The sequence below is a fragment of the Symphalangus syndactylus genome, chromosome 13 (genome assembly GCF_028878055.3).
Source record: "Symphalangus syndactylus isolate Jambi chromosome 13, NHGRI_mSymSyn1-v2.1_pri, whole genome shotgun sequence".
Classification (NCBI taxonomy): Eukaryota; Metazoa; Chordata; class Mammalia; order Primates; family Hylobatidae; genus Symphalangus; species Symphalangus syndactylus.
The window spans coordinates 88117820-88145754 of NC_072435.2; the positions used below are offsets into that span (position 1 = coordinate 88117820).

The 27935-nt window shown below is 34.5% G+C and overlaps 1 protein-coding gene across 1 annotated transcript in view; it reads right to left on the bottom strand.

Moving 5' to 3' along the window:
* EEA1 (early endosome antigen 1) overlaps positions 1–27935 on the bottom strand; it is a 157066-nt gene that overhangs the window by 52191 nt on the left and 76940 nt on the right. The window contains exons 9-13 of the mRNA XM_055235599.2: positions 27106–27261; positions 18475–18591; positions 7694–8032; positions 3479–3628; positions 1733–1852 (exon numbers count right to left, since the gene is read on the bottom strand). Of these exons, the coding sequence (XP_055091574.1) occupies positions 1733–1852; positions 3479–3628; positions 7694–8032; positions 18475–18591; positions 27106–27261 (882 nt within the window). The remainder of the gene's footprint in view (positions 1–1732; positions 1853–3478; positions 3629–7693; positions 8033–18474; positions 18592–27105; positions 27262–27935) is intronic.

Below are 27935 nucleotides of genomic sequence, written 5' to 3' on the forward strand. Positions count from 1 at the left end.
AAATCATTTCATCGCTTTGCTCAGAACCCTCCAATGGTTTCTCAACTTAACTCAAAGTAAAATAAAGTCCTTAAAATTACCTATGAGGAACTAGAGGTTCTGATCTCCTGTGAGTTCTATGACCTGCCCCTTTTAACTCTTCTAACACTCTCCCATCCAGCCCTGACTTCCTGTTATTCTTGAGACATGCTCCTGCCTCTGGACCATTTAACGTACTAATGTTCTTCTCTCTGAATCAGAGGCTCCTCCTTCCTTCAGGTCTTTCATCTTTTCAAAGAGGCCTAACACTGCAGTCCCAACTTTGGCCTCCGCAAAACACTTTAAACTCCCCATCCCTCCTTCCTTCATCTTTATAGCACTTATCACCATTTAACATGCTGTATGTTTTGCCTATTTACCTTGGTTATTGTTGCCTCTCTCACTAAGCTCCATGAGAGCAGATATTTTTGTCTGTTTTGTTCACTGCTATGTTCACAAAATCAGTTCCTTGGCTGAGAGTAGAAGTTAATAAATGTTTTTTGACTAACTGAATAAAAGAACAAATAAATGAATCCAGTATTTTGATCTCTATCCATCTGACTCCCACGCCACTCACCAAGCTCAGAAGAGACGGGCATATTATTTATTGCCTCCCTCAAACTACAATATTGTTTCTACATACATATCATTAGATTGCCATCTCCTAGAGGGCAAGCACTCTGTCTAGTCACAGTGCTGAGCACAGTGATTAATAAAAGAATGAATTAAAGCCGGGTGCGGTGGCTCATGCCTGCAATCCCAGCAGTTTGGGAAGCCAAGGCAGGCGGATCACGAGGTCAGGAGATCGAGACCATCCTGGCTAACACAGTGAAACCCCATCTCTACTAAAAACACAAAAAATTAGCCGGGCACGGTGGCAGACGCCTGTAGTCCCAGCTCCCCAGGAGGCTGAGGCAGGAGAATGGCGTGAACCTGGGAGGTGGAGCTTGCAGTGAGGCGAGATAGCGCCACCGCACTCCAGCTCCAGCCTGGGCGAAAGAGCAAGACTCCGTCTCAAAAAAAAAAGAATGAATTAAAAAATATCAAAGTCAAATACATTTCAGCATTTGGGCAACCTCTCCTTACCATAACAAAATGAAAACTTCTTTCAATATTCTAAGCTATGCTGCAGCTTAGAATATTAACCCAAACAATTATATTTTCTACACCTACAATTCCAGTGTTCAGATGATGGTTATAAAGCAGGAAAATAAATGACCAACAAATACTAAGTTCTACTGAAGGAAATACAAAATATTTTTCTTTACTGGGCTAATGATGCCAGAAAATTTTATTTGAACATTTTTGATTTTCCAAATACTGTATTTTAATCAATAATAAACAATAATGAATAAATTATTTATAAGTAATTTAAATAAATGTATTTAACTAAACATATTTAATAGATAAATCTAATAAATTTAAGTAAATTAATATATAAAATATAACAAATAAATAATAAATTTGTTTATAATAAATATTTTACACTATGTTGGAAAAACTTTTCAACATAGTAATCAAAAGAAAAAGAATTTGCTGATTATCCGGACTTCAAAATTATCAAAATCCCTCACAATCAAGTATTTTGTATTTTCTAGTTTTACCACAACAAAAGGATAATGATTTGGATTAATTAATTTTATTTTTTCTCTTATATTCTATGTAATGGTAATTAATTTGTGTTCACAAGGCTAATAATGCAACTAATGTTTACCTGAGCTTCTCGAAGTTTTGCCGTGGTGCTTTGCTGAAGAGCCTGTTGTTCTTGATGCTGCTGCTTTGTTTTATCTAGTTGATGCTGCAATTCTGTAGAATTTGTGACTTTTTCCTTCAACTTAAAAAAATGTAGATTGTCAATTGAGAACTTAAAGGCATAATGCTATCATTCATAAGTATCTGGCATTACTTCAATTCTCAAGTCTGAACAGAACAATAAATTCAGGAATATATAAGATAAACTTTAAAAGCGGTACCTCGGCTGAGTACAGTGGCTCATGCCTGTAATCCCAGCACTTTGGGAGGCCAAGGTGGGCGGATCACAAGGTCAGGAGTTCGAAACCAGCCTGGCCAATATGGTGAAACCCCGTCTCTACTAAAAAAAAAAAAAAAAATACAAAAATTAGCCAGGCGTGGTGGCAGGCGCCTGTAGTCCCAGCTACTCAGGAAGCTGAGGCAGGAGAATCACTTGAACCTGAGAGGCAGAGGTCGCAGTGAGCCGAGATTGCACCACTGCACTCCAGCCTGGACAACAAAAAGAGACTCCGTCTCAAAAAAAAAAAAAAAAAAAAGCAGTACCTCATTACTTACAGAATCTTAATCTCATGTTAAAGAAACTATTTTCTATAAATAGGCTTATCCTAAGAAAATCTTTCTCCAGGCTGGCATTTAGTTTATTATTTTTTTTGTAAACTAGTATGATCAAGGAATTAATTACATATAAATTATCTTTAACAATAATTTAAACCACGTATCAGTATTTCTTTTATTTTTTTCCTTAATAGTCATAATTATCACTTATTGGAAAAGAATAGAATCATCTACCACATCTAAGATTTTAGGTCCAGAAGAAAATCAATTGCTGAAGCTGCAGATTTTATCGTAGAATATGTGTTTAATTCTGGCCAGGCGTGGTGGCTCATACCCGTAATCCCAGCACTTTGGGAGGCCGAGGCAGGCAAATCACTTGAGGTCAGGAGTTCAAGACCAGCCTGGCCAACATGGTAAAACCCCATCTCTACCAAAAAATACAAATATTAGCCGGGCATAGTGGCGCATATCTGTAGTCCCTACTGGGGAGACTGAGGCGGGATAATTGCTTGAACCCAGGAGGTGGACGTTGCAGGGAGCTGAGGTCATGCCACTACACTCCAGCCAGGGTGACAGAGTGAGACCCTGTCTCAAAAACAAATAAAATTAAATTAAAAATTAAAAACTTAAAAATAAAAAATAATGTGTTTAATTGCAATAAAGATGCAATTTAATAACTTTTACTTTATATTACAGGCATCATTTATGGCAACTGCAAGTCTAATGAGGGATAGCATTCAAATATATGCTTAATTTTTAAAAGCAAAAATCCTTAAATGGAAACTCAAAGTTTATATATACCAACTACATGTCATTAACGATCTTTACCAACAATTCATAGTTTACTGTTTCATTAGGAAGTAGTCCTTCCTGAGTAGGAAGACTCTAGCAGCCTGATGGGTTCACTCCCAGAATTTTTCCTGCCTAAAGCTGAAAGAGTAGTTTTCCTTGTGCATTTCTGTTGAGAACTTTAGGGAATACAATTAAAACAAAATGACTTAATGTAGTTAATAAGCAGGATGTTGCTACTGCAGAGCAATAAATTTGCACTTTAAAAAGTCCAGTTAAAGCTCTGACAATTAACAGATTGATGAATCATAATCATGTTAAAGATGCCTCAAAGCCTATCAATAAATTGAAAATGCTAGCTTACCTGCTCTTCTAACCGAGAAAGTTTGAGTTGTAAATCAGCCACTTGTTGTTCTTTATCCATCAACTTTTCACTTGAAAGCTGTCTCTGTTCCTTCAGCCTACCATGAGCTTCCCCTAGTTGGCGCTCTGTCTCCAGAAGTTTGCTATGTAACTTTAAAAAAAGAAAAAAAAATGTATGTACATATGTATAAACATACACACACCACCACCTACTTTCCAAACAATGTTTTACTTTTCACCAAAATAAGTACAATATCTTAATTTTCATGATACTTTGGGGAAACCTAAGATTTTATACAGTAATTTTAACTGCAACTGAATTTTAATCATATATTATAATGAATCACATAAAATTACGGTTAAACATCACAATTTTTGTTTTTGTGTTATGTTACTGCTCTCTTAAAACAAATGCAGGCTCTTGTTTGGCTATAAGAGTTGGAATTTTCAGGAACTTAAAAGAATAAAATACAACTTAAAAATTAAGACACTTAGTACACACTCAGATCTATTTTACAGTATTGTTTAAAGTTCCACAGTGATTCCTGTTGGTTTTCCATAGCCAAGAACTACTACAGTTAACTTTTTACATTTGGGTATTGGATAGTGCCCAGTGCATTCCCAAGTCCTCATATTGGCACATAATTTCTAAATAAAATAGAGGAAATGATCATATATATATGGTGACCCTCATTCATTAACTCTACAAATGCCACCCAATTAAAACTAAGGGAGTTAAGAACCATCATGAGTAGTCCAGCCCTGTTATACATACCCTATCCTAACAGCAAATCAGTGTCCCTTCCTGCCTCTTACAACACTTTCCTGCCACTAGTTCGCTCTCACTAATCCCTCTGGCTGGAAGACACATCTGCTTTCAAACTGCCACCTGTCAAAACCTATCAGATATTCCCAATTCCAAGTACCACCTCTCTCTAACACAAAGATTTCCTGATCACATAATTGGATTAAAAATTACAACAGCTGAAGTACTAAGAGGGGGGAACAGAAGAAACTCTTCCAATTTCCCATAATATATACAATCCTTTTATTATAATTCTCATAATCTTTAGTATGATAGCTAGTACTTTTCTTATCCTCTCCATGATATTTACACAATTATTAAAGGTAGGTACTGTTTCTTATTCATTTCTGTATCCCCTAGTAAATGAGGCATGTGTCTTTTAGAAGGCATAAATGTGGCCAGGCACAGTGGCTCAGGCCTGTAATCCCAGCTACTCAGGAGGCTGTGGCAGGAGAATCGCTTGAACCCGGGCGGCAGAGGTTGCAGTGAGCTGAAATCTCGCCACTGCACTCCAGCCTAGGCGACAAAGCGAGACTCCATCTCAAAAGAAAAGAAAAAGAAAAAAAGAAAGCATAAATGCTAAATTTGTTTATCTGAACTAAAACTCAAATATGTAAGTTAAAGTTATTCATTGATATCCCCATCACTCAGTTTCCTTCCATTATGAACGCTTACATTTATTCATTCATTCACTCACTAAAACATAGGCAGATTAACAAGCAAAATGCTGGCTGGGCACGGTGGCTCATGCCTGTAATCCTAGCACTTTGCGAGGCTGAGGAGGGTGGATTGCCTGAGCTCAGGAGTTCAAGACCAGCCTGGGCAACATGGTGAAACCCCGTATCTACAGAAATACAAAAAGTCAGTCAGGTATGGTAGCATGTGCCTGAAGTCCTGGCTACTCAGGAGGCTGAAGCATGAGAATTGCTTGGACCCGGAAAATGGAGGTTGCAATGAGCCAAGATCATGCCACTGCACTCCACCCTGGGTGACAAAGTGAAACTCGTCTTCAAAAAAAAAACAAAAAACAAAAAAAAACAAAAACAAAACAAAAAGTAAGCAAAATGCCAGGCAGTAAAAATAAAAAATGAGTAAGAGATGGTCTTTGCACCCAAAGAGTTCAGAGTCTAGTAAAGAAAGACATACATTATGATAATAAACTATATTATGGTATAAGTAAAATATTAAAGATATGTACATACTTAAGCTATCTTGGGTGTGGGGAAGCAGTGGCATGTTTAGAAAGGATTTCTAGGGAGACCGTTGGGGGGCGGGTGAGGGTTGAAAAATTACCTGTTGGGTATAATGGTTACTATATGGGCAATGGGTACACTAACAGTCCAGACTTCAACATTACACAATACATACACGCAAGAAATCTGCACTTTTACCCCCTAAATATATTTTTTAAATTTTTTCAAATATTTAACTTTTACTTTAGGTTCAGGGATACATGTGCAGGTTTGTTATATAGGTAAATTATGTGTCACAGGGGTTTGGTGTACAGATTATTTCATTATCTAGGTAATAAACATAGTACCCAATAGGCAGTTTTTCGATCCTCATCCTCCTCCCACCTTCCACCCTCAAGCAGGCCTAGCTGTCCATTGTTCCCTTCTTTGTGTTCATATGTACTTAATATTTAGCTCCCACTTTTAAGTGAGAACATGTGGTATTTGATTTTCTGTTCCTATATTAGCTCGCTTAGGACAATGGCCTCCAGCTCCATCCACGTTGCTATACAGAGCATGATCTTGTTCCTTAAAAAAAAAAATTACAAAAAGTGACAAGTGAAGTAAATAGTATCTATCAATGTGAAGAGGAATAAAAAGAATATTTCAGGTCAAGAAGACAGACTGGATGATACAACAAAAGCAAGACACAGCACACATGTAGGAAAAAACTAAAGACACTTCCATATTCTTGCAGTGAAGAATAAGGAAAAGGAGTGTAAATTGCTGAGGAGGTGGGCCAACAAGTATCACTGTGGATAGTGCACGTCATAACAAGGGACCTCAACTTAATCCATTAGGCCATAAAGGGTTATTAATGGGCTTAAACCATGGTTGGAACATGGTAAGATTTGCCTTTAATATAGATTACTCTGATGCCTATATAGAGGATCAATTTGTCAGGGGCAAGAAGGAAGGTAGATCAGTTAGCAGTTGTTAGAGTGGTTTAAGAGTGAGACAAGGAGGACAGGGCCAGCAGAAACACGGAAGAAGACATGTTACAGAAATATTCTTAATTCTTCTGATTCACTGTATCATGGAACTCACAGTCCAAACTCAAAAATTAGTATTAGCATATGTGAAGTGCTTACTCTAATTTCTGAAACATAATCGAAGCTCATTAAATTACTAATATAATCAGTATTATTATTATTACTAAAGGATAGAAAGCCATGAAAATTATTAATTATAGTAAAATAAAGTATCACTGCCATTTTAAAAAACAGCTGAACATTATCAAAAAAGTAGCTGAGAACTTGAATATCCCCCAATTTCCATTTTCAACCAATTTTCAATGTTACCTAAAGCAATAATTAGAACACAGGTATTAAAAAATTAAGTTAATGGCAAAGTCAAAACTTGCATTAAAGTTCATCAGATAGCCACTATATTATTAACCTATACAAAATAGTTTTTGCCTTTAAGCTAGATTTACCTATACAAAATACTTTTGTATAGGTAAATAATATAGTTCAAAATATGAGCTATATAGGTAAATAATATATTAATTGTATATAATATATATGATATGAATAATATATGAATTATATATCAATATATGAATATCATGATATATTGTGTGTATATATACTATATATAATATATATTTCATAAATATATAAATATATATTATAAATATTTCATATATATATAATTCATATATTATTTACCTATACAAAATAGCTGCAGCATTAGGGCTGATTTACTTTCTACAAAATATCTAATTTTTATTTATTTTCAAAAAAATTTTCTCTAAAACACATGATTTTTTAAAAATATCCAATTTGTATGCTATTTGTTTTATAATAATGATGCTTTTCAAATTTAGTAACAAAAAAAATTTCAAATGAAAGAATGGTCAACAATTCAAATTAATTATAATAGCTAAAACCTAGTGAGTACCTACATGCCCCAGGTACCATCCTAAGCAATTTATAATATCAATTCATAAACATTTCCCCACAAAGCTGTAAGATGGATATTATAATTTTTTTCTTAAGGGAAACTGAAATTAAAAGAAATGAGATCTGACAACACTACAGGATATAAAAGTTAACAGTTAATCTTTTAAAATGACAATATTTTTTCAACATGAACTATATTATGATCAAATAACCATCAAGTACACGAAGAAGAAACCAGAGGGAGAATTACAATAAATAAAATTAACAGCTCTTACTTGATTAATTTCACTTTGGAGTTGTAACCCATGCTGCTCCTTTTCTTCTCTCTGTTGTTGTAGCTGCTTAAACTCCGCCTTTAGATGCTGGTACTTGGTCTCTACCTCAGATAATTCTTCTTTGAGCTTTTGCGTAGCTTCTCCTTTTTCACTTAGTTCTGCATATATTCTATGCAGTGAGGTTTCAGATGCAGACAATCTTGACTGAAGCTGTTGACAATCTAGGTCTTTTTGATGAAGGGTTGCCTGAATATTCTTTTTACTCACAGATTCTTCATTATGTTTCTCCTCTAACTTAGTATAGTCTTGTTCTTTTTTCAGCAAGTTTTCTGTCAAGGTCTAAAATGTCAATTTAACAATTTATTTCCTTTTCTAATATTTTTAATTACTCCAATTAACAATGAACAATCTTTGGAGCAGTACTGTCTCCTACTATACATTTTAGTCAATATTAAAATATAAAACAGTGACAATGTTCTAGTCAAGAATTAAATCATTACATACTAACTTGTGATTTCAGTATTGGTCCACTTAACTAAAATCTACTAATACAACTTAAGAATTGCCAAGCAAATGTTGACATAAAAAAATCAAATAAAATCTACTGGATTTTTTAGGGTATGTGACATATTTATATTCTTCCATTTGAGTTAAAAATTGAAACTACCTTTCTACCAACAAATTATTTTGAGTAACAATATACTATGCAAACTTGATTTTTCACTGTGCAATTTCATAGTTGGTAAGAGCTTTAGCACAGCAATATCATCCACTGTTCTAATGCACCTAACCTACTGATTGCATCTTTTTATGCTCTTCTTGTTAAAGACCAAGTTTTGGAGTCACAAGCTAAGACTAATTCAAATTTTTTTCTAGGTGTATTAAAAAATGATCTAAAGCTATCACTCACCTGCCTTAAATTTTGTCATTTTACTCAATGCTATCAAGCATAAAACATAAAAATAACACTTCTAATCAAAGACCTGGATCAACCAACCTAATCTAATGTCAAAGCCTGGTCTCAGTGGGGTTGTAAAAATTAACACTAAACATTTTAAGTAAACAGATTTAAGCAAAAAATATGGATCAGAATTTTAACTAAATTCTGTAAGACATCCAGCCAGGATAAGAAGCTACTGTAAGTACCTGGTGAGTCAGTTAGTGGACCTTTAGTGTACGAACTTATATGCAGTGTGCTGGAAGGGGATGATACTGAAATAGGAAAGAACAATCAAAGCCTTCATACCTTAAACAGAATATACTCTAAATGAAATACACACAACTAGACAAACAACAACAACAACAAAAACCTTTCTAAGAAAGTTAAAACATAATGCGTGAGTCAGAATGGATTAACAGAAAAGTGTCAAATTTCTTAAGACACAATTTTTTTTACAAAAGGAGCAAAGTCAAGGGGAGCTAACTAGTAAGATCATCTAAATACAATGAAGTTTGAGCCTGGTTTTAAAAGCGATGGGAAAAATCATGGAATACATACATATGATACGTGCCATCTGCTCTATATAAATATATAAGACATGAAGGAAAAGGCAAACAAGTTTCAGATGGGGTGACACCAAAACGCTATTATTTCACAGGGCATAACTGATCTTTACTGCTGCATTCCCCAACATGGGAAACGCTGCAATAAAGGTTCTTGAATATTTGTCTAAGAAAAAGTAAGCTAATGTTACTTATCAAACAGGAATATACTATGGAAAAGCAGTGTCCAGAAAGATGATAAAACTATGTATAAGAGAGGCCAGGTGCCGCAGCTCACACCTGTAATCCCAGTACTCTGTGAGGCTGAGACAGAAAGATTACTTGAGGTCAGGAGTTAAAGACCAGCCTGGGCAATATAGCAAGACCCTATCTCTACCAAAACAAAAACAAATTAGCCAGGCATGGTGGTATGCACCTATAGACCTAGCTACCCGAGAGGCTAAAGCAGGAGGCATGCTTGGGCCCAAGAGTTCAAGGCTGAAGTGAGCTAAGATCACACCACTGCACTCCAGCCTGGGCAACAAGAGCAAGACCCTGTCACTAAAAAAAAAAAAAAAAAAAAAAAAAAGGGTACTTATAAGAGACGATAACAGACAGACTTAAAAGTAAGAAGAGCAACCATTAAGTTTACAGCAAAATTAGCTACAAGATGTGTGCTTTGACTAAGCAACAAAAACAGAAAAAAAGACATAGAGCCAAGAAAATTACAGAATAAAAATAATACTTCTGATTCAACTATATGTTAGAAAAATTATCTTTTTTTTTTTTTTTTTTTTTTTTTTTTGAGTCAGAGTCTGGCTCTGTCCCCCAGGCTGGAGTGCAGTGGCACCATCTCGGCTCACTGCAAGCTCCGCCTCCCAGGTTCACGCCATTCTCCTGCCTCAGCCTCCCGAGTAGCTGGGACTACAGGTGCCCGCCACCACGCCCTGCTAATTTTTTTGTATTTTTAGTAGAGACAGGGTTTCACTATGTTGGCCAGGATGGTCTCGAACTCCTGACCTCGTGATCCGCCCACCTCGGCCTCCCAAAGTGCTAGGATTACAGGCTTGAGCCACCGCGCCCGGCCGAAAAATTATCTTTTTATAAACACTTCTTTGTAATTCCAAATTTTTCTTCACATAATTCTACATTTGTTTTGTTTAGGAAAACAACATTTGTTTTAGAATTTGTAAGCAAATTATTCATTAATCCATAAATCATCTTTTTTTTACTTTTTTTTTTTTTTGAGACAGAGTCTCGCTCTGTCGCCCAGACTGGAGTGCAGTGGCGCAATCTCAGCTCACTGCAAGCTCCGCCTCCCAGGTTCACGCCATTCTCCTGCCTCAGCCTCCCCAGCAGCTGGGATTACAGGCACCCGCCACCACGCCCGGCTAATTTTCTTGTATTTTTAGTAGAGACAGGGTTTCACCATGTTGGCCAGGCTGGTCTCGATCTCCTGACCTCGTGATCTGCCCACCTCGGCCTCCCAAAGTGCTGGGATTACAGGCCTGAGCCACCGCGCCCGGCCGGCTATAAATCATCTTTTGTAAAGAGAATTCTAAGTTACTGAATTTCATAAAAGCAACCATGTTCACATACACTGAGAACTTGGGTGGAACATACCTTTTAAAATACGCTACAAAAATTAAGGCTCATAATGAGTTAGAGTCTTCTTCCACACAGACTTAATTAGAAAGTAACCAACTAATCCCACCTTTCTATACACCCTTGAGATAGTTTCACTCCTTTTTTTTGTATTTTTTTGTTTTAGACAGGGTCTTGCTGTGTCGCCCAGGCTGGCATGCAGTGGCACAGTATCAGCTCACTGCAAGCTCTGCCTCCCGGGTTCACACCATTCTCCTGCCTCAGCCTCCCAAGTAGCTGAGACTACAGGTGCCCACCATCACGCCCAGCTAATTTTTTGTACTTTTACTAGAGACAGGGTTTCCCCATGTTGGCCAGGCTGGTCTCGATCTCCTGACCTTGTGATCTGCCCACCTTGGCCTACCAAAGTGCTGGGATTACAGGCCTGAGCCACCGCGCCCGGCTGATAGTTTCACTCTTTAAAAGGCAAAAATATATGGCAACAACTAGGGACTGTTTAAAATTGCCTTGTCCTAAAAAAATTAACCAAAATCTACCAGCATTATTACACACATGAAAGAGAATTAAATTTTCTTTAAAAGTACCGAAACCACTTTCTTTCTTTTTAAAAGAACCTAATCTACTCACATTTTGTAATTTTTACACGCAAAAGGCTATTTTATTATTAAAACTTTTCATTTTTATTATGGTCTTCCCATGGAATCTGAAGCAAAATATTATAGTGAATACAAGGTTTTTGAAGAGTGACTTTTTAAACTATAGTGAAATTCATTAAAAAATAATAAGAGCATTTTCACTTCTCCATATTAATCTTTACAACAAAATATGAGATGGAGATTTACAGATGAGGAAGGTGAAGTTGACAGAGCCTGATATGATTGGTCAAATGGCAGAATCATGGATTATGATTCTAAATCCAATAAATTTTTCATAACAATTGAGACATTCAATAAATCAATTTGTACTCCCTAAAATATATCCTATTCAAATTTAAATTATAAAATGCATGTTAATCCTATGTTGTAACCTAATTATCATTTGGGTAAGCAAAATTCTTCCCTTCCAAATATCCAGTCCCTTTTTATTTTCTCACCAATTGTTATCTCAATATATATTCTTACAGTGACAATTTCCCCATATTAGGCTCCATTTTTCATTTGTTACTTGTTCAGATAATGAAATGAATATAAAAAGAATGCCATTTTTTAATGCTTCATAGCTTGCAAAGTTATTTCAGAGACCTCATCTCACTTGTTCCTCAGAATAGCTTGGTGAGAATGAACAAATTAAACTACTTTGTAGCTCGCCAACGTCTCTTAATTTATGAGATACATATGCTCTTACATTGTTCTATGCCTTTTGTACACCTAGCTCTCAAAATGAAATGTCTTAACCCCTCTGCCATGTGAAATGCTCCTTAGCAACCTTAAAGACTCAGCTAAAAAGTTATGTTTTATACAAAAGCCTTTTCTGATTTACTAGGCAGTAAATTAGGAAAACTCTCACCTTGGCCTTGACCCAATTCTCTATCACAACACTTAACAATTAAAAACAACAACCAGCCGGGTGCGGTGGCTCACATCTGTAATCCCAGCACTTTGGGAGGCCGAGGCAGGCAGATCACGAAATCAGGAGTTTGAGGCCAGCCTGACCAACATGGTGAAACCTCATCTCTACTAAAAATACAAAAATTAGTCGGGCATGGTGGTGCATACCTGTAATCCCAGTTACTCAGGAGGCTGAGGCAGGAGAATCGCTTGAACTCGGGAGGCGGAGGTTGCAGTGAGCTGAGATCGCACCACTGCACTCCAGCCTGTGCAAAAGACTGAGACTCTGTCTCATTTAAAAAGAAAAAAAAAAAAACCAACAACTCACATTCACTAAAGTGCTTACTAAAACTCAATAAGCACTTTACCTTCTATTAATTTATGTAATGTTCCTATTAATCCTAAGAGGTAAGTGGGTATAATAATATTTCTTAGCAGGACAGTAAACAGACTTTCAGAGACTTAGTGTCACAGCCAGTAAGTGGCAAAGCTGAGATTTAAGAATGTCTGTGACTACTGTACCATACTGTTCTTATTAATGTACCACTTTGCAATGCAGTGATAATACAAGCGACACAATAACTACTGACCAAATCTGGCTCCCACTTTGGCATGTGAGCATCTTAGAACTGGGACTGGTGAAAAAGAAGAGCAATGGAGGACAGAAAATGGATGAACGGTGAGACCCAAAAAATATCTCTGTCTCTTCCAATGACCTATATTATATTGTAGTGACCATAGATCAGCAATATAATTGTTTAGAATTTATAAGGAAACAGTTAATTGAGCTGTTTAAATGTCAGAAGTTATTTTTATTAAAAACTAGGAAGAAAGTTCCTTCAGTTTTTCCATTGTGTTTTTAAGTTTTCAAGGCTAGTAATTATAAAACACTGGTTTAAACCTGAAAACCTTGACATTAACACAAAAGCAATTATCTTTTCCATCCATTATATATTACAATGTTACCTATCCACATTGATACTACCTGTGACCCACAAAAGCTGCCCAGGACATTTCATGTAATAGCCGTCAAACAACCAAGTAGAGAGATTCCAAATTCAAAGCACTTGAAAATCACCACTGTCAATAATTATGGTTTACCAAAGACATGGGGTAAGGAGGGGTGAGAGAGGCATATAGTGAGGATAATAAGAAAAGGCAGATGCAACTCTGGGCTTGCACTGACTGGTGACCAAATCCCAAACAGAGAAACCCTTTGAGAAAAACAAAACAAAACTGCAAAGTGTTAAATTTATGTAAAGCATTATTAAGATTAGTAGAAGGTCTTATTATTCCCTAATAAGAAATGTTCCAATTCTAACACACTAAAATAATCTTGATTCTACGTATTATTCATAAAATAGCCACAGGACTTCTTTCAATAATGTGCATGTGTGAATATACATACACACACACAACACACACAAAATGTGTGCTAGAGTATTTGACTGTACATTTCAGCTACCAATATCAAATCATGTCCTCTATTAGTAGCTTAATGTTTGAGAAATACATAATAAATAACACTGATCATAAACACTCACTGCTTGCAAATTGCTACTCTACATATCCTGGTCAGCTTCCAAGAGATAGAAGGTAAGCTCTGAGTTTAAAGAAATTAAAAATCAAACAGAGGGACAAAGGCAAAACTAAATTATGTAGAAGTTTTCTACGTGTAGTTTGACAGGATATAAAATGGGAGCAAGGATCTAGAGGTTTACTAGGGAAAAGCACAGCTATGAAAGAAGATTATATTTTAAACATCAATCAACACCAAGAATTGATGGGGAAAGGGGCAATGGTAAACTGGTATAATTACTTTGGAAAATAGCTGGAGGTCATCTAGTAAATCTGAGCATGTGTCTGCCCTACAGGACAGGAATTTCACTTCGAGTATCTAACATAGAGAAATTCTTGTACAAATGCATAAGATTTATATATGAATGTTCATAGCTATAATATTTGAATATTTGTAGTAGCAAGAAAAATAAAAAATAGAAAGTATACATGGACCATTTCTGCTTCACACCAAAGTATAATACAGTTGTCATGAAGAAAAGCACTCATGTGATTGAGTTATACTGAACTAGACACACTTTTTTTTTTTATGAAACACCACTTTTACTATAAAGACCGACAAACTATTAATATTCGGACTTGAGCAGGAAGGGAATCTGTCACTTTAAAGAATAGAATTGGAACCAACCCAAATGTCCAACAACGATAGACTGGATTAAGAAAATGTGGCACATATACACCATGGAATACTATGCAGCCATAAAAAATGATGAGTTCATGTCCTTTGTAGGGACATGGATGAAACTGGAAAACATCATTCTCAGTAAACTATCGCAAGGACAAAAAACCAAACACCGCATGTTCTCACTCATAGGTGGGAATTGAACAATGAGAACTCATGGACACAGGAAGGGGAACATCACACTCCGGGGACTGTTGTGGGGTGGGGGGAGGGGGGAGGGGGGAGAGACAGCATTAGGAGATATACCTAATGCTAAATGACGAGTTAATGGGTGCAGCAAAACAACATGGCACATGGATACATATGTAACAAACCTGCACATTGTGCACATGTACCCTAAAACCTAAAGTATAATAATAAAAAATAAAAAATAAAAAATAAAAGTTGATCATTATCTGTTGGGAATATAGCAATAAAAAGAATTTTAATTTACATTATTAAAAAAAAAAGAATAGAATTGATAGTATTTGTTGCCAGTGATAAAACTCAAGCTTTCAAATACAGCTTAGAATTTTGGAAAACATGTATCCACCACCATGAGCTTGACAGCTTCCTCATATTTAAAGCCTATTCTGAGATTGATGGTGATATTGACAAATGTGACTGTTTTTACATTGTACAATAAAATGTACCAAAATTTGGAAGATCTGAGTAACTCAGTGAACCAATATTTTCCACATGACTAATGCATGATCTTACAAAATCACGCACAGGAAAAGATCCACTCAAAAGGCAAGATAGACCAAATTTTAATGTTACAGGGTACAAAAAGTCCACTGACTGGGTTTCAGATTCTACATTGTAACTAACTTTTAAGACACTATTATCAAATTTGAGCACAGTATCAAATAAAGAGAGCCACATTATCTGAAAAAGGTATTAAAATATTCCTTCCTTTTCCAACTACATATCTGTGTGAGACTAAATTTTCTTCATATACTTCAACCATATACTACAATAGATTTAATGTAAAAGCAGATATGAGAATCTATCTGTCCTGTATTAAGCTAGACATTAAAGAGGTTTCCAAAAATGTGAAACATCACAACTATTCTTGCTGAATTATTTTGTTTTAGAAAATGGTCATTTTTCATAAGAAATGTTATTTATGTTAATATTTAATGAGTTAATGTTTTTTACATAAATTAATATTTTTAAATTCCTTTTAAATTTTGATATGGCAAGTGTCCATAGATATAACCTCACCCCAAAAATGGCTCTTTGGAGTCCTTAATCATTTTGAGAATGTAAAAAGAAGTGCTTGCCAAGGGCAGCAAATTACCCTGAAACTTCATGGCAGCAGCCTAAAACAATATCTATTATATCATATAGTTTTTGAGGGTCAGGAATCTAGAAGTGGCTTAACTGGGTGATTTTCACCTCAGGGTCTCTCATGAGGTTATAGTAAGCTGCTGGCCAGAGCTACGGTTTCTGAAAACTTGACTAGGATTGGAGCATCTACTTTCAAGCTCATACACATGGCTGTTGGCAGGAGGTTTAATATTTATAGCTAATTATATTTCTCTTTATTCCCTTATACCCTATTTTTTTCTTTCTTGACTTTTTCCTTATTATATTTCACCAAAAATGTTCAAGTTATTACAACTGAACCAACACACTCACATCTTTAAATAAAAGAGTTTAATAACTCTCTACTGCCCCACCACCAAAAAAGTAAAGACAAAGGGAAAAAGTATTAATATTAGTACCTCCCCTACCCCCAAACAAAATACTATATGTTGCTCTGTTTTTTTTTTTTTGAGATGGAATCTCACTCTGTGGCCCAGGCTGGAGTGCACTGGCATGATCTCGGCTCACTGCAATTTCTGCCTCCCATGTTCAAGTGATTCTCCTGCCTCAGCCTCCCAAGTACCTGGGATTACAGGCATGTGCCACCACACCCAGCTAATTTTTGTATTTTTAATAGAAATGAGGTTTCACCATGTTGGCCAGGCTGGTCTCAAACTCCTGACCTCAGGTGATTTGCCTGCCTTGGCCTCCCAAAGTGCTGGGATTACAGGAGTGAGCCACCGCGCCTGGCCAATGTTGCTCATTTATAAAGAAACAATGCAGAAAATATTAACATTTAAAAATACAAAACAAAGTTGAAGGCTAATCTTCCTGATTTTAAAACTTATTACAAAGCTACAGTAATCAAAACAGTGTGGTACTAGCAATAAAAATGGACATAGAGTCCAATGGAATAGAGAGCCAGAAATAAACCTTTGCAAATATTGTTGCTATGGTCAGAATGTCTGTGTCCCCCCAAAATTCATATAGTGAAACTCTAACCCTCAAGGAGACGGTATTAGGAGGTGGGGCATTTCAGAGGTAATTAGGTCCTCAAGGTTGAGTTCTCATTAATGGAATTACAAAAGAGGCCCCAGTGAGGTCTCTTGTTCTTTTCACCATGTGGTACACAGTGAGAAGGCACCATCTATGAACCAGAAAGCAATGTTTCACCAGACACCAAATCTGCTAGTGCCTTGATTTTGAACATCTCAGCCTCCAAAATAGTAAAAAATAAATTTCTATTGTTTATAATCTACCCAGTTTATAGTATCTTATTATAGGAGCCCAAACAGACTAAGACAATGGTCAAATAATTTCTGACAAGGGTGCCAAGATTATTCAATGGGGAAAGGACAGTCTTTTCAACAAATGTTGCTCGGAAAAATGGATATCCATGAACAAAAGAATAAAATTAGACCCTTACCTTATACTACATACAAAAATTAAATCAAAATAGATCAAAAACCTAAACATAAGACCTAAAAATTAGAAAACTCTTAGAAGAAAACAAAAGAAAAGCTTCATGACACTAGGTTTAGCAATGATTTTTTGGATATGACACCAAATAGACCTTAGCAAAAATGAAAGTAGATAAATTAGACTATATCAAAATTTAACATTTCTACAGAATGGGATAAAATATTTGCAAATCACATATCTGATAAGGGGTTAATATCTAGAATATATAAAGAACTCCTACAACTCAATAACAACGAAATCCAGTTTTGTTGCATATGGCCAGCAAGCATATTAAAAGATGTTCAATAACATAGTCATTAGGGGCATGCAAATCAAAGCCACAATGAGATACCACCACCCTATACCCATTAAGATGGCTAATCTCAAAAAAGAAAAAGAAAATAAGTGTTGGTGAGGATGTAGAGAAACTGGAGCCCTGGTACAGTTGGTGGGAATATAAAAGGGTTACAGCCACCATGAAAATTAGTATGGCAGTTCCTCAAATAATTAAAAATAGGATTATCATATGATCTACCAATGCCACTTACAGGTAAAGAATTGAAAGCAACGTGACAAAGAGATATTTGTACAGCCATGTTGAAAGTAGCATTACAGCCAAAAGATTGAAGCAATCTAAATGTCTATCAACAGATGAATGAATAACATATATACATACAATAAAATGTTATTCAGCCTTAAAAACAAATTCCGACAGAAGCTATAACATGAATGAACCTTGAGGACACTATAAGTCAGTCACAAAAAGACAAATACTGTTGGATGTAGTAACCCAAGGTTGAAAAAATTAAAAAAACAACATTTTTAAGAGACAAATACTGTATGGTTCTATTTATATGAGGCACCTAGGGTAGTCAAATTTTAGAGATAGAAAGTAGAATGGAAGCTTCCAGGAGCTAGAGAGAAGGAGGAATGTAGAGTTAACAGTTACAGAATTTCAACTTTGCAAAATGAAAAAAGTTCTGGAGATTGGTTTGCACAATAATGTGAACATATTAAACACTAATAAAAAAATAAGTCACACTGTACTATGCCAATACATTTTTTAAATTATGTAAGATTAATATTTAAAATACATAAAATCAATTTGCTATTATATATAGCTTTAAAATTCTCACCTGATTTTTTTGTGTTAATTCATTAACTGAACTTTTCAGTTTTTGTAGTTCCTGTACATATACAGCAACTTCCTGGGGGCCTTTGGCAAGTTCACTCCTTAGCTGGCTTACTGTGGCCTAACAAAACAAACAAAAAAATTAAAGCAAACTAAATTTTTCAAAAGATAAAAAAATGAAAGTATATAAAGGTTTTAAGAAAACAAATTTTTTGTTGTTGGAATTTTCAATTTTGTTCTTTATCCTGCCACCTATACTGCCACATTATGCTTTTTACGGCTTATGACAAATTTTTACAATTTATCCAAGATGCACAACTTCATTTATTTAGTAATACATAAAATGAAAATTTGGCATCCTACTTTAAGTTTCTGAAGTATCAAACTGCAAACCTAAATTTACTGGTTCTTAAACTCTATACTTCAATCTTCCAGAATTTAAAGATAATATGCCAGTTATATCTACATTTCCTCCCAACTTCTATAGCATAAAATTATCCTTTTACTTTAAGACATGTATATGCAAACATGCAACACAGAGCTTGATATTGGTGAATCATCTTTCTAAATTGTAATGAAAATGTCTTTGTCCAAAGAAGTTACCAAGCTGAAGTTATACACAGCTTCCTTAAGCTAGATCACTATATGGTCAGGTATAACCGTTAGGCATGAACTTGCTTTAGTGCATTTTAATTTTTTTTTTTTTTTTTTTTTTGACAGGGTCTTGCTCTGTCACCCAGGCTTGAGTGAAGTGGTACGATCACAGCTCACTGTAGCTCTGAGCCTCCCTGCTTCAAGCAATCCTCCCACATCAGCCTCTCAAGTAGCTAGGGCTACAGGTGTGTGCCATCACGCTCAGCTAATTTTTTTATTTTCTGTTGAGACAGAGTCTCACTATGTTGCCTAGGCTGGTCCCCAACTCCGGGGCTCAAGCGACTCTCCCACTACAGCCTCCTGGGATTACAGCCATGAGCCACTGAGCCCAGCCCATTTTAATATTTTTAAAAATGTGAAAATCACTTTTTATTACTAAAGCAACAGTTTGATCATTTAAAAATAATATAAGAGAAAGAGAGGTAAGCAAAGGTCTTGGAAATATAAATTTCTAATACATAAAAGCTGAACCATTAGAGAGGAAGACAGTATTTTTTTTTTTTTTAAGTATGGTCTGCTGCAAATGACACTGACAAAATAACTTTCTATTATATTAATATTTCTAATATTGCTTATTGGCTTTACTTTCCACTTTATTTATAAAGTTACAATCATTTCCAGTGTCTATTTCTTTATTACTGAATAAACTTTATAATATAAGATACAAGTTTTAAATTTTTTCTTAATACTTATAAATACTTATTCATATCATATATTACAAATGAGTGCTTTCATCTTCAAGGGAGAAATCTCAGAAGGCTACTAACTTATCATGGCAACAATGCTATTATTTAAGAGATCATTGGCTGCTCTTCTTTTGGAAACCCTTCCAGAGTGTGTGGAACTTATTTTTTTAAGGGATTCTCAGTGGTGGTGTATCCTCATCCATTTTATGGTGGCTTTGATTTTAAGTTTTGGAAACCACCAAGTTTATAAGCAAGGTAAGTGACTGAACTGAAAGATCAAACACTTGGGCTTATTTTATTTTGATAATTATTTTATTTAATAACCATTTTATTTTAATAACTTGGGCTTATTTTAAAAATCACAAGGTAAGTGATTGGACTGAATGATCAAATTCTTGAGCTTATTTTAATAACCATAAATTAACAAAATTAGTTTTTTTAGTGTGTTCCAAATGGGCTAAAAGTCAATTAAAATAACTTTCAAAAATGCTTTTAGGAATGGAGTATGTCTGAGATATGTGCATGGCCTGACCTTTTTGGGAAAACATTCACTTAAATGTACAAATTCTGATGTAATGAAAGGCAATCTGTAACATTACCATATTGTTACACCTTATACACAGTGCTTCAGTATCATATGTAACAGCCGATATGTTAATATATATATAATCTTATACAATTCAAAGAAGAAATGTTGAAATATTCATGTATTTTCAACTACACTCAAAGGCCTACCCTAAAACCATCTGTCTTAAACTGAACATGTAATCTCAAAATGGATTTAGTTATTGTGAGTTTATTTCAAGTTACTATTTCTAATAATTTTGAATCTCAAAATTTTTTTGTTAGTAGGGTAACAATTTGACTATTTTAACTATGTTTTAATCATATAGCAAAAATGCCAATTTATTACAAAATAAAATATCACATTTAAATCCCTACTTGTAAATATCTTATCCAAAAAATTTGCACAGGTTCCTGGCACATAATGCACAGAAATAATAACAGTATATATTAAAATGTAAATTATGTGTATATCTCATTAACATATCATGATTTCATATTGAAGTTCATAAAATTTAGTAAGCCAAGTGTAAGGTCTATCTTGCTGATAAATTCCAACATGTAGAAATAAGAATTTCTAGTAAGAATAAGAATAGAATTTTCCTTATTAAATAAGGAAAATGTAAAGCAAAGATACTCCAAAAATATCCTATTTTATAGCTTTTTTGTATCCTATTTTATAGCTTTTAGATATGTTCTTACTGTATAAGGTTAACAACTAAAAAATTGGACATTAAGTGTATCATTTACACTTTGTACAACAAATTTGGATATTGTGAAAACTAAAATTTTTATATAGATAAATTCCAGCACTTGAAACTTTAAAATTTACTCAAGGGGACAATAAGAAAAGATTTGGGAAGACTTACACATCCAGAGACCAACCTTAGTTATGAAGAAGAGGAGTGAGGAGAGTGAATTCTGGAAAGGCTTCCCCTTTTCTATTGCACATTATGAATCATTAATCTTTTATAATAATCACATATTACGTTTATATTTGGGGGAAAAATAAAGATTAAAGACAGACAATAATTACAAAAGAAAAAAAGTAAATACATTCCCTCTTCAGATATCACTATGGGTGAAGTTCAAAGATCTCTATTCATACTGACTTTCTTCTCTAATAGGCCAAGCTTGTATGTGCCTTGGACTTTAACCTCCTCCTGAGAATCTTAGCTCTCACTGCTTAACTCTGACTCTTGCTTATTTCATTCTTCTCACACATATCCTCCATGAGATCTTCCCCGACCACTCTAAAACTGTTCTACAGTATTCCCACTTCCACTACCGCCCATACGTGCTTTATTTTTCTTCCTCGCAGCCCTTATTATTACCTAGCTTTCCATCATGATTCAGTGTACTTGTACAGTCTGTTGTTTGATTTCCACAAAGGATTAAGCCTTATGGGAGCAAGCATTCTGTCTTATTCAGTATTTTAATCCCCACACCTAAAGTAGTCCCTGACACTTGGTAGACCCAAAAAAACTCACTAAAGGAATGAGTAATTATACCTCCAAAGAGATAATAGATATTTATTTCCAAGGAAACAATATATTAGATCCTATAAAACAGTTTGCACTTCCTTGATTTTCTGAAATGTTACTGAATTCAATACTGAATTTTTACTAAAAAACTTTACATTACAAAATAAGGAATGATATTTCAAGCAAACATCCTGCTGATGCATTAGAATTAAAATTAGTTTTAATATGCTACAACTATAAGTAAATAATCATTTGAAAATGGTTGAAGCTATGCATGATTAGCAAAACAAAAATGAGCATGTCTTCGAAGTTCTAAGATTGCCTTAAAACATAAAATTGTCATATAACAATTGAAGGTGACACATTAAGGGTATTATTAATATTAAAACGCCTCCCCAAATCACATTACCTCAAGTTTAAGCATCTCCATTAGAAAGCAGAAAAAATAATAACAAAATGGTGGATGAAAGGTGGCAGACAAGACTAACAAAAGTACACACTGAGCACGTAATTAAAATGACCAAACATGCCTACACGTCTAGTCTCTTAAATAAGCATACTTTAAAAGATATTTAAATACTTTCATAGCTATGCATGGGTATACTCATACTTATTCCATATCTACATAAACATTTTAGCACTTAAAACTGGGATTCAAATGAGTTTATTTGGAAAAAAGTAAAATTCTTTAAAAATCATTTCCATTAAATACTACACCAAATATAAGTTGATTACAGCTTAGATATTTTCAATAATGTAGATTTTTATAAATATACTTTTTAACCTTTAAATCCTCAATTTCCAATCCATAAAACAGCCAATTATTTATAAAGAATTTTCAAATGCTTTAGAATGAGATATTTTCTATATGCCTTCAAAAATACCCAGGCAAAAAGAAGTCAATGAATTCATAAGGTATGCGTTCAATGAAAATAATAAACACAAAGATATACATAGTTAATAATGTACACCAGATTATGTATCTTCAGCCCCAACTAGGTATACTAGTCAAATAAACATTTATATGAGCTAAATGTTAAAATACATATTCCTAAAATTGCCATTAATTCGGCTTAAAATAAATGTTTACTTGACATTTTAAAGTAATTTTTTCCTTTTTTTGAGACAGAGTCTGACTCTGTTGCCCAGGCTCGAAGTACAGTGACATGATGTTGGCTCACTGCAACCTCCACCTCCCGGGTTCAAGGGATTCTCCTGCCTCAGCCTCCCAAGTAGCTGGGATTACAGGCATGTGCCACCACACACCTGGCTGATTTTTTGTATTTTTAGTAGAGACAGGGTTTCACCATGTTGGTCACACTAGTCTTGTACTCCTGACCTCAGGTGATCCACCACCTGGGCCTCCCAACGTGCTGGGATCACAGGTGTGAGCCACTGCACCCGGCCCTTAAAAATAAATTTTTAGCTTCTTTAATTCCTTTGTATGTGTTTTGTTTCTGATGCCAATATTTAGGTTTGATAAAAACAGCAACATCTATAATAAAAATTGTTGTATTAAGTCCTATAATTCACTAACATACTTAATTGAAAATAACTAGAATTGAATTTTAATAAATTAATAAAACATGTCATATATTCAGAATAAGGAAAAGCAAAAAAACAAATGCCGTTACAAACAAATAAATGAGATGAAGTAATTAGTAATTTTTTTCATATGGAAATGGTATGACACAACTCAAAAGTATTTTAAGCTATTACCCAATACAAATATTACAACATACAATATGGCAAAATAAGAAAAGTAATTAACAATAAGTATTAGGACAAGATTAATAGCACAAATTTACTTAAAAGGCAATCATCAGACCACCTAAATTAGGAGACAACATAATAAAAAGGGAATAACACAGGCTTTGGATAAAACCTGAGTTCCAACCCTAGCTTTTATATTAGGTGTGACCTTGAACAATTTACTTAACCTCATTGCCTCTCAGATTCCTCATATGTAAAACATGCTTAATAGTTAACTTACAGGGTTATAAGAAACAAATGAGACCACGTTTTAAGTGCCTAACATAGTATCCAAAACCTACTGGTGCTCAAAAGAGTAAGAGTTTGTTTCTAATAATAATATTATTCTGACTCTTAAGTTACCATTTCCTAAAGTTATTCAAAATATTTTAACATAAACAATGTCTCATTCATCACTACATATTAAATAGGTAATAAGTATTATTATTTTGTTAAAAATATAATGAAATATTAAATCACTTATTCAGTTACTCAGCACAAATAAGTTCCTTTCTAAATTTATTTCCAAATTCTTGAAAAGGTAAATTTTTATGAAAATTTAAATGAAGACACAAAGAACTGATTTCTAAGCCATTTTCATTCTTTCCTAGAAATACCTTTTCTAGAAAAAAAAAAAAATCACTGTTTCCTACAAAGCCCTGTTTGCAGGAGGAGACGATGGAGGGAGACACTAAATTCTTTCACCTCCCTCTCTTTCATAACTCTAGTCATAGAACGGGTATGGTGACTCACACCTTTAATACCAACACTTTGGCAGACTAAGGCAGGAGGATCTGCTTAAAGCCAGGAGGTCAAGACCAGCCTAAGCAACATAGCAAGACCCCATCTCTACCAAAAATAATTTGTTAAATAAAGAAAAACAAAAAAACTCTAATCATAGCTTTTTCATCTTAAATGACTTATTCTCCTTAGATATAAAGGTATTTTAATCTACAATAGAAATATAAATTCATAAAACACTATAAATTCTTAAATAAGAATTTATATTAGAGTAACTCTTAAATATTACTTAGAAATGAGTAATTCTTAAATTAGAGTAACTCTTAAATAAAATATTACTTAGAAATGTCTTCCCATTAGCAAGTTATATTATATTCTCACCTTTTTTTGAAAGAGGGTCTGCCTCTACCACCCAGGCTAGAGTGCAGTGGTGTGATCATGGCTCACTGCAGCCTCAACCTTCTGGGCTCAAGCAATCCTCTCACCTCAGCTTCCCCCCTAGCTGGGAGTACAGGTACGTGCCACCACGTCTGGCTAACTTTTTATAGAGACAGCGTTTCACCATGTTGCCCAGGCTGGTTAAACTCCTGGACTGAAGCAATCTGCCTGCCTCAGCCTGCCAAAGTCCTGGGATTATAGAGGTGAGCCACCATACTCAGCCTATATTTTTTTAAATGCAAGTAAACATGTAAATTTATTTTCCTTGTTAATGTTCTATTTGTTTCAAAGTATATGCATAACTCCAAAACTTGCAGCTGGAATAAGTCAGACAGGACTCAACTTTAAAATACATATTCCTAAAACTGCCATTAATTTGGTTCTATTTTAGTCACCATAATACATTTATTTTAAAATTTCAAATAGCATTTAAGATATTTTTTAATCAAAAGAGAGTGTATTTTTTTTTAATTTGAGAAATACCAATAGGCAGACATATCTAATCAAAAATATTTCTTACTGATACAAAGAAATAAATGACTGGGTTCACCCTGGTTTAGGTATTTTAACATTAACATCTGAATAGCACTTTTCCTCATGAGACTTCTTTGATTCAGCCTCTCCTTGATTCCACATTTGTACTTATAATCATTGCCTTTTACTGATTAATAAAACCAGTAGGACAAGAGCTTTTAACTGGCTTCAGTAAGTTCATGAACCACCTGAAATAGTTTGAAAATTTTTGGAATTAAGTGTTAATTGGGCTACAAAGTGTCAATTTTGGAAAAACTGCATCCAAATATCATAAGTTAGAGAGTGAAGTGTTAGGCATCATAAGGCCTTACATGCCTATGTGTGTTATATCTACAAACTTTCACCACCCCTTCCCATAAGATAAAGAAGAAAGATTTTTAAAAATGAATTAGACATGGGTTATCTATAATACTTATACCCCAAAGCTTGATGACATGTTACTATTTGTGAATAGAGTGGCTTTTAGATCACCAGTTACAAAACTCTAAGAAAGAGATTCAAATTAAAATGTTACGGTAACAACTTTTTAAACTGAAAATATGAAAATCAGAGGTCTACTTTACATAACGGAGCTTAAAGACTACAAATAATAGTAGTCATAACAAAATGTCTCCCATAATAAAGTAAAAAGGACAAAGGCTAGGATTTTTAAGCAAATTTATGTATTATATATCTTAGAGTTTGTTGAATGCTGACGTAATTATACAAGGGATTTACAGGCCAAAGTCATGTCATGTAAGAAATAGCAGAAGAACTGAAAATGTTTATCTTGGAAGAGAAAATACTCAGAATAAATAGGAGCAGTCTTCAAATACCTCATGTGGAAAGAGGAACAATTTATTCTGTGTAATTCCTAAGAACAGAATCAGAACCAACGCATGTAAATTACAGGGAAACAAATGTCAGCTCAATAAAATAGACTTAGGAAAAAATATACACACCCTACACCACCTAGAAAGGATTGTGGATCACTTATCAGGGTTGCCATAAAGGGAAGTCCTGGATTGAATGTTAGACTAGCTCCTTTTAAGATGTCTTTCAAATTCATAATTCAAAGTCCATCAGTTAGAAATAAGCTTATGGCCAGGTGCGGTGGCTCACGCCTGTAATCCCAACACTTTGGGAAGCCGAGACAGGCAGACCGTCTGAGGTCAGGAGCTCAAGATCAGCCTGGCCAACATGGTGAAGTCCCATCTCTACTAAAAATACAAAAATTAGCCAGGCGTGGTGGCAGGCACCTGTAATCCCAGCTACTTGGGAGGCTGAGGCAGAAGAATCGCTTGAACCAGGGAGGTGGAGGTTGCAGTGAGCTGAGATCACGCCACTGCACTCCAGCCTGGGTGACACAGCAAGACTTCGTCTCAAAAAAAAAAAAAAAAGAAATAAGCTTATTACAAAATAAGCCTTTCTCAAATATATTTTCTAAACAAAATTGGTAATATAATTGTAGAAAATGCTATCATTCTTCCTTTAAACTCAATTACCATTTATCAACTAACCTTGAGTAAATTTAACCTTAAATATCATGTCAGCAATATATATTATTAAACAGAATAATAATCTTTATGCAAATATTCCTCTCTGAGTGTCTAGCTTTATAAAGCAAAACACACTGACTGTGAGACCACATTGACTATAAACAAATATTATTCAGATCAAAAATGAAAGAAAGACAAATATTTTGATAGGCCACTCAGAAAAATCTCAAATCCTGGCTTCACTCAACAGTATACACTACACAAGCTAATATGAATCACATTTAAGTACAATGAACTTCATTACCTCTGAGCTAGCATATTGTGACTGTAATTTTTTGCATTCATCTTTGAGTTTTTCAGATTCTCGCTCACGTTCCAAGGTCATGTTATCCATTAGTGTTTGAACTTGGACCAGTTCTTTCTTTAGCACAGCAACATCTTCTATACCAGGTCTCTGAAGCTGTGAAACAACACATTTTAATTAAAAATTAAAGTAAAAAACTAAAATAACACGCATTTTTAGAATCATTTCACTACAAAGGAATCAAAAGGGAAACTATCATCAATATCAATTTTTAGACTTCAAACATTGAACACTGATATCTTCTCCCACAATAAGCCATTTCCTCTTCCCATCCTACCTCATATTTAATAGTATTAATATTCAAGGTGCTGTCTAGTAAATTCACAATTATCCTTACTACTTTATTTGTTTTCCTTTCCTTCACAAACTACAACTATTGGTCATAACAGTGACTTGAAAATGCTACATTCCTTCTTTTTCTATCCTAGGAAACTGGTAATAAAAATGAAGGAGCAAATGAAAGCATAGAGTTTGCTGCAGGTTGGATGTAGTTAATTTATATATTTATTGAAAGCTAAACAAAGGAAAGAAAGTCAAGGACAGATGCAAGATTATTAAGTCTTGGGAGAGTATTAGAGATGTATGGTTCCAATAACAGAAATACAGTAATGAGGAAACATGATTACTTTGATTTTATACTTGTTGAATTTGAAATTAAAGCTAGAAATTCAATACAAAGTACCCTAAAAGCAGATGGATTTATAAAACTAACATGCAAGAGAAGACCAGGATCAGAGATGCAGATATGAAAAGTACTAAAATGACAGATG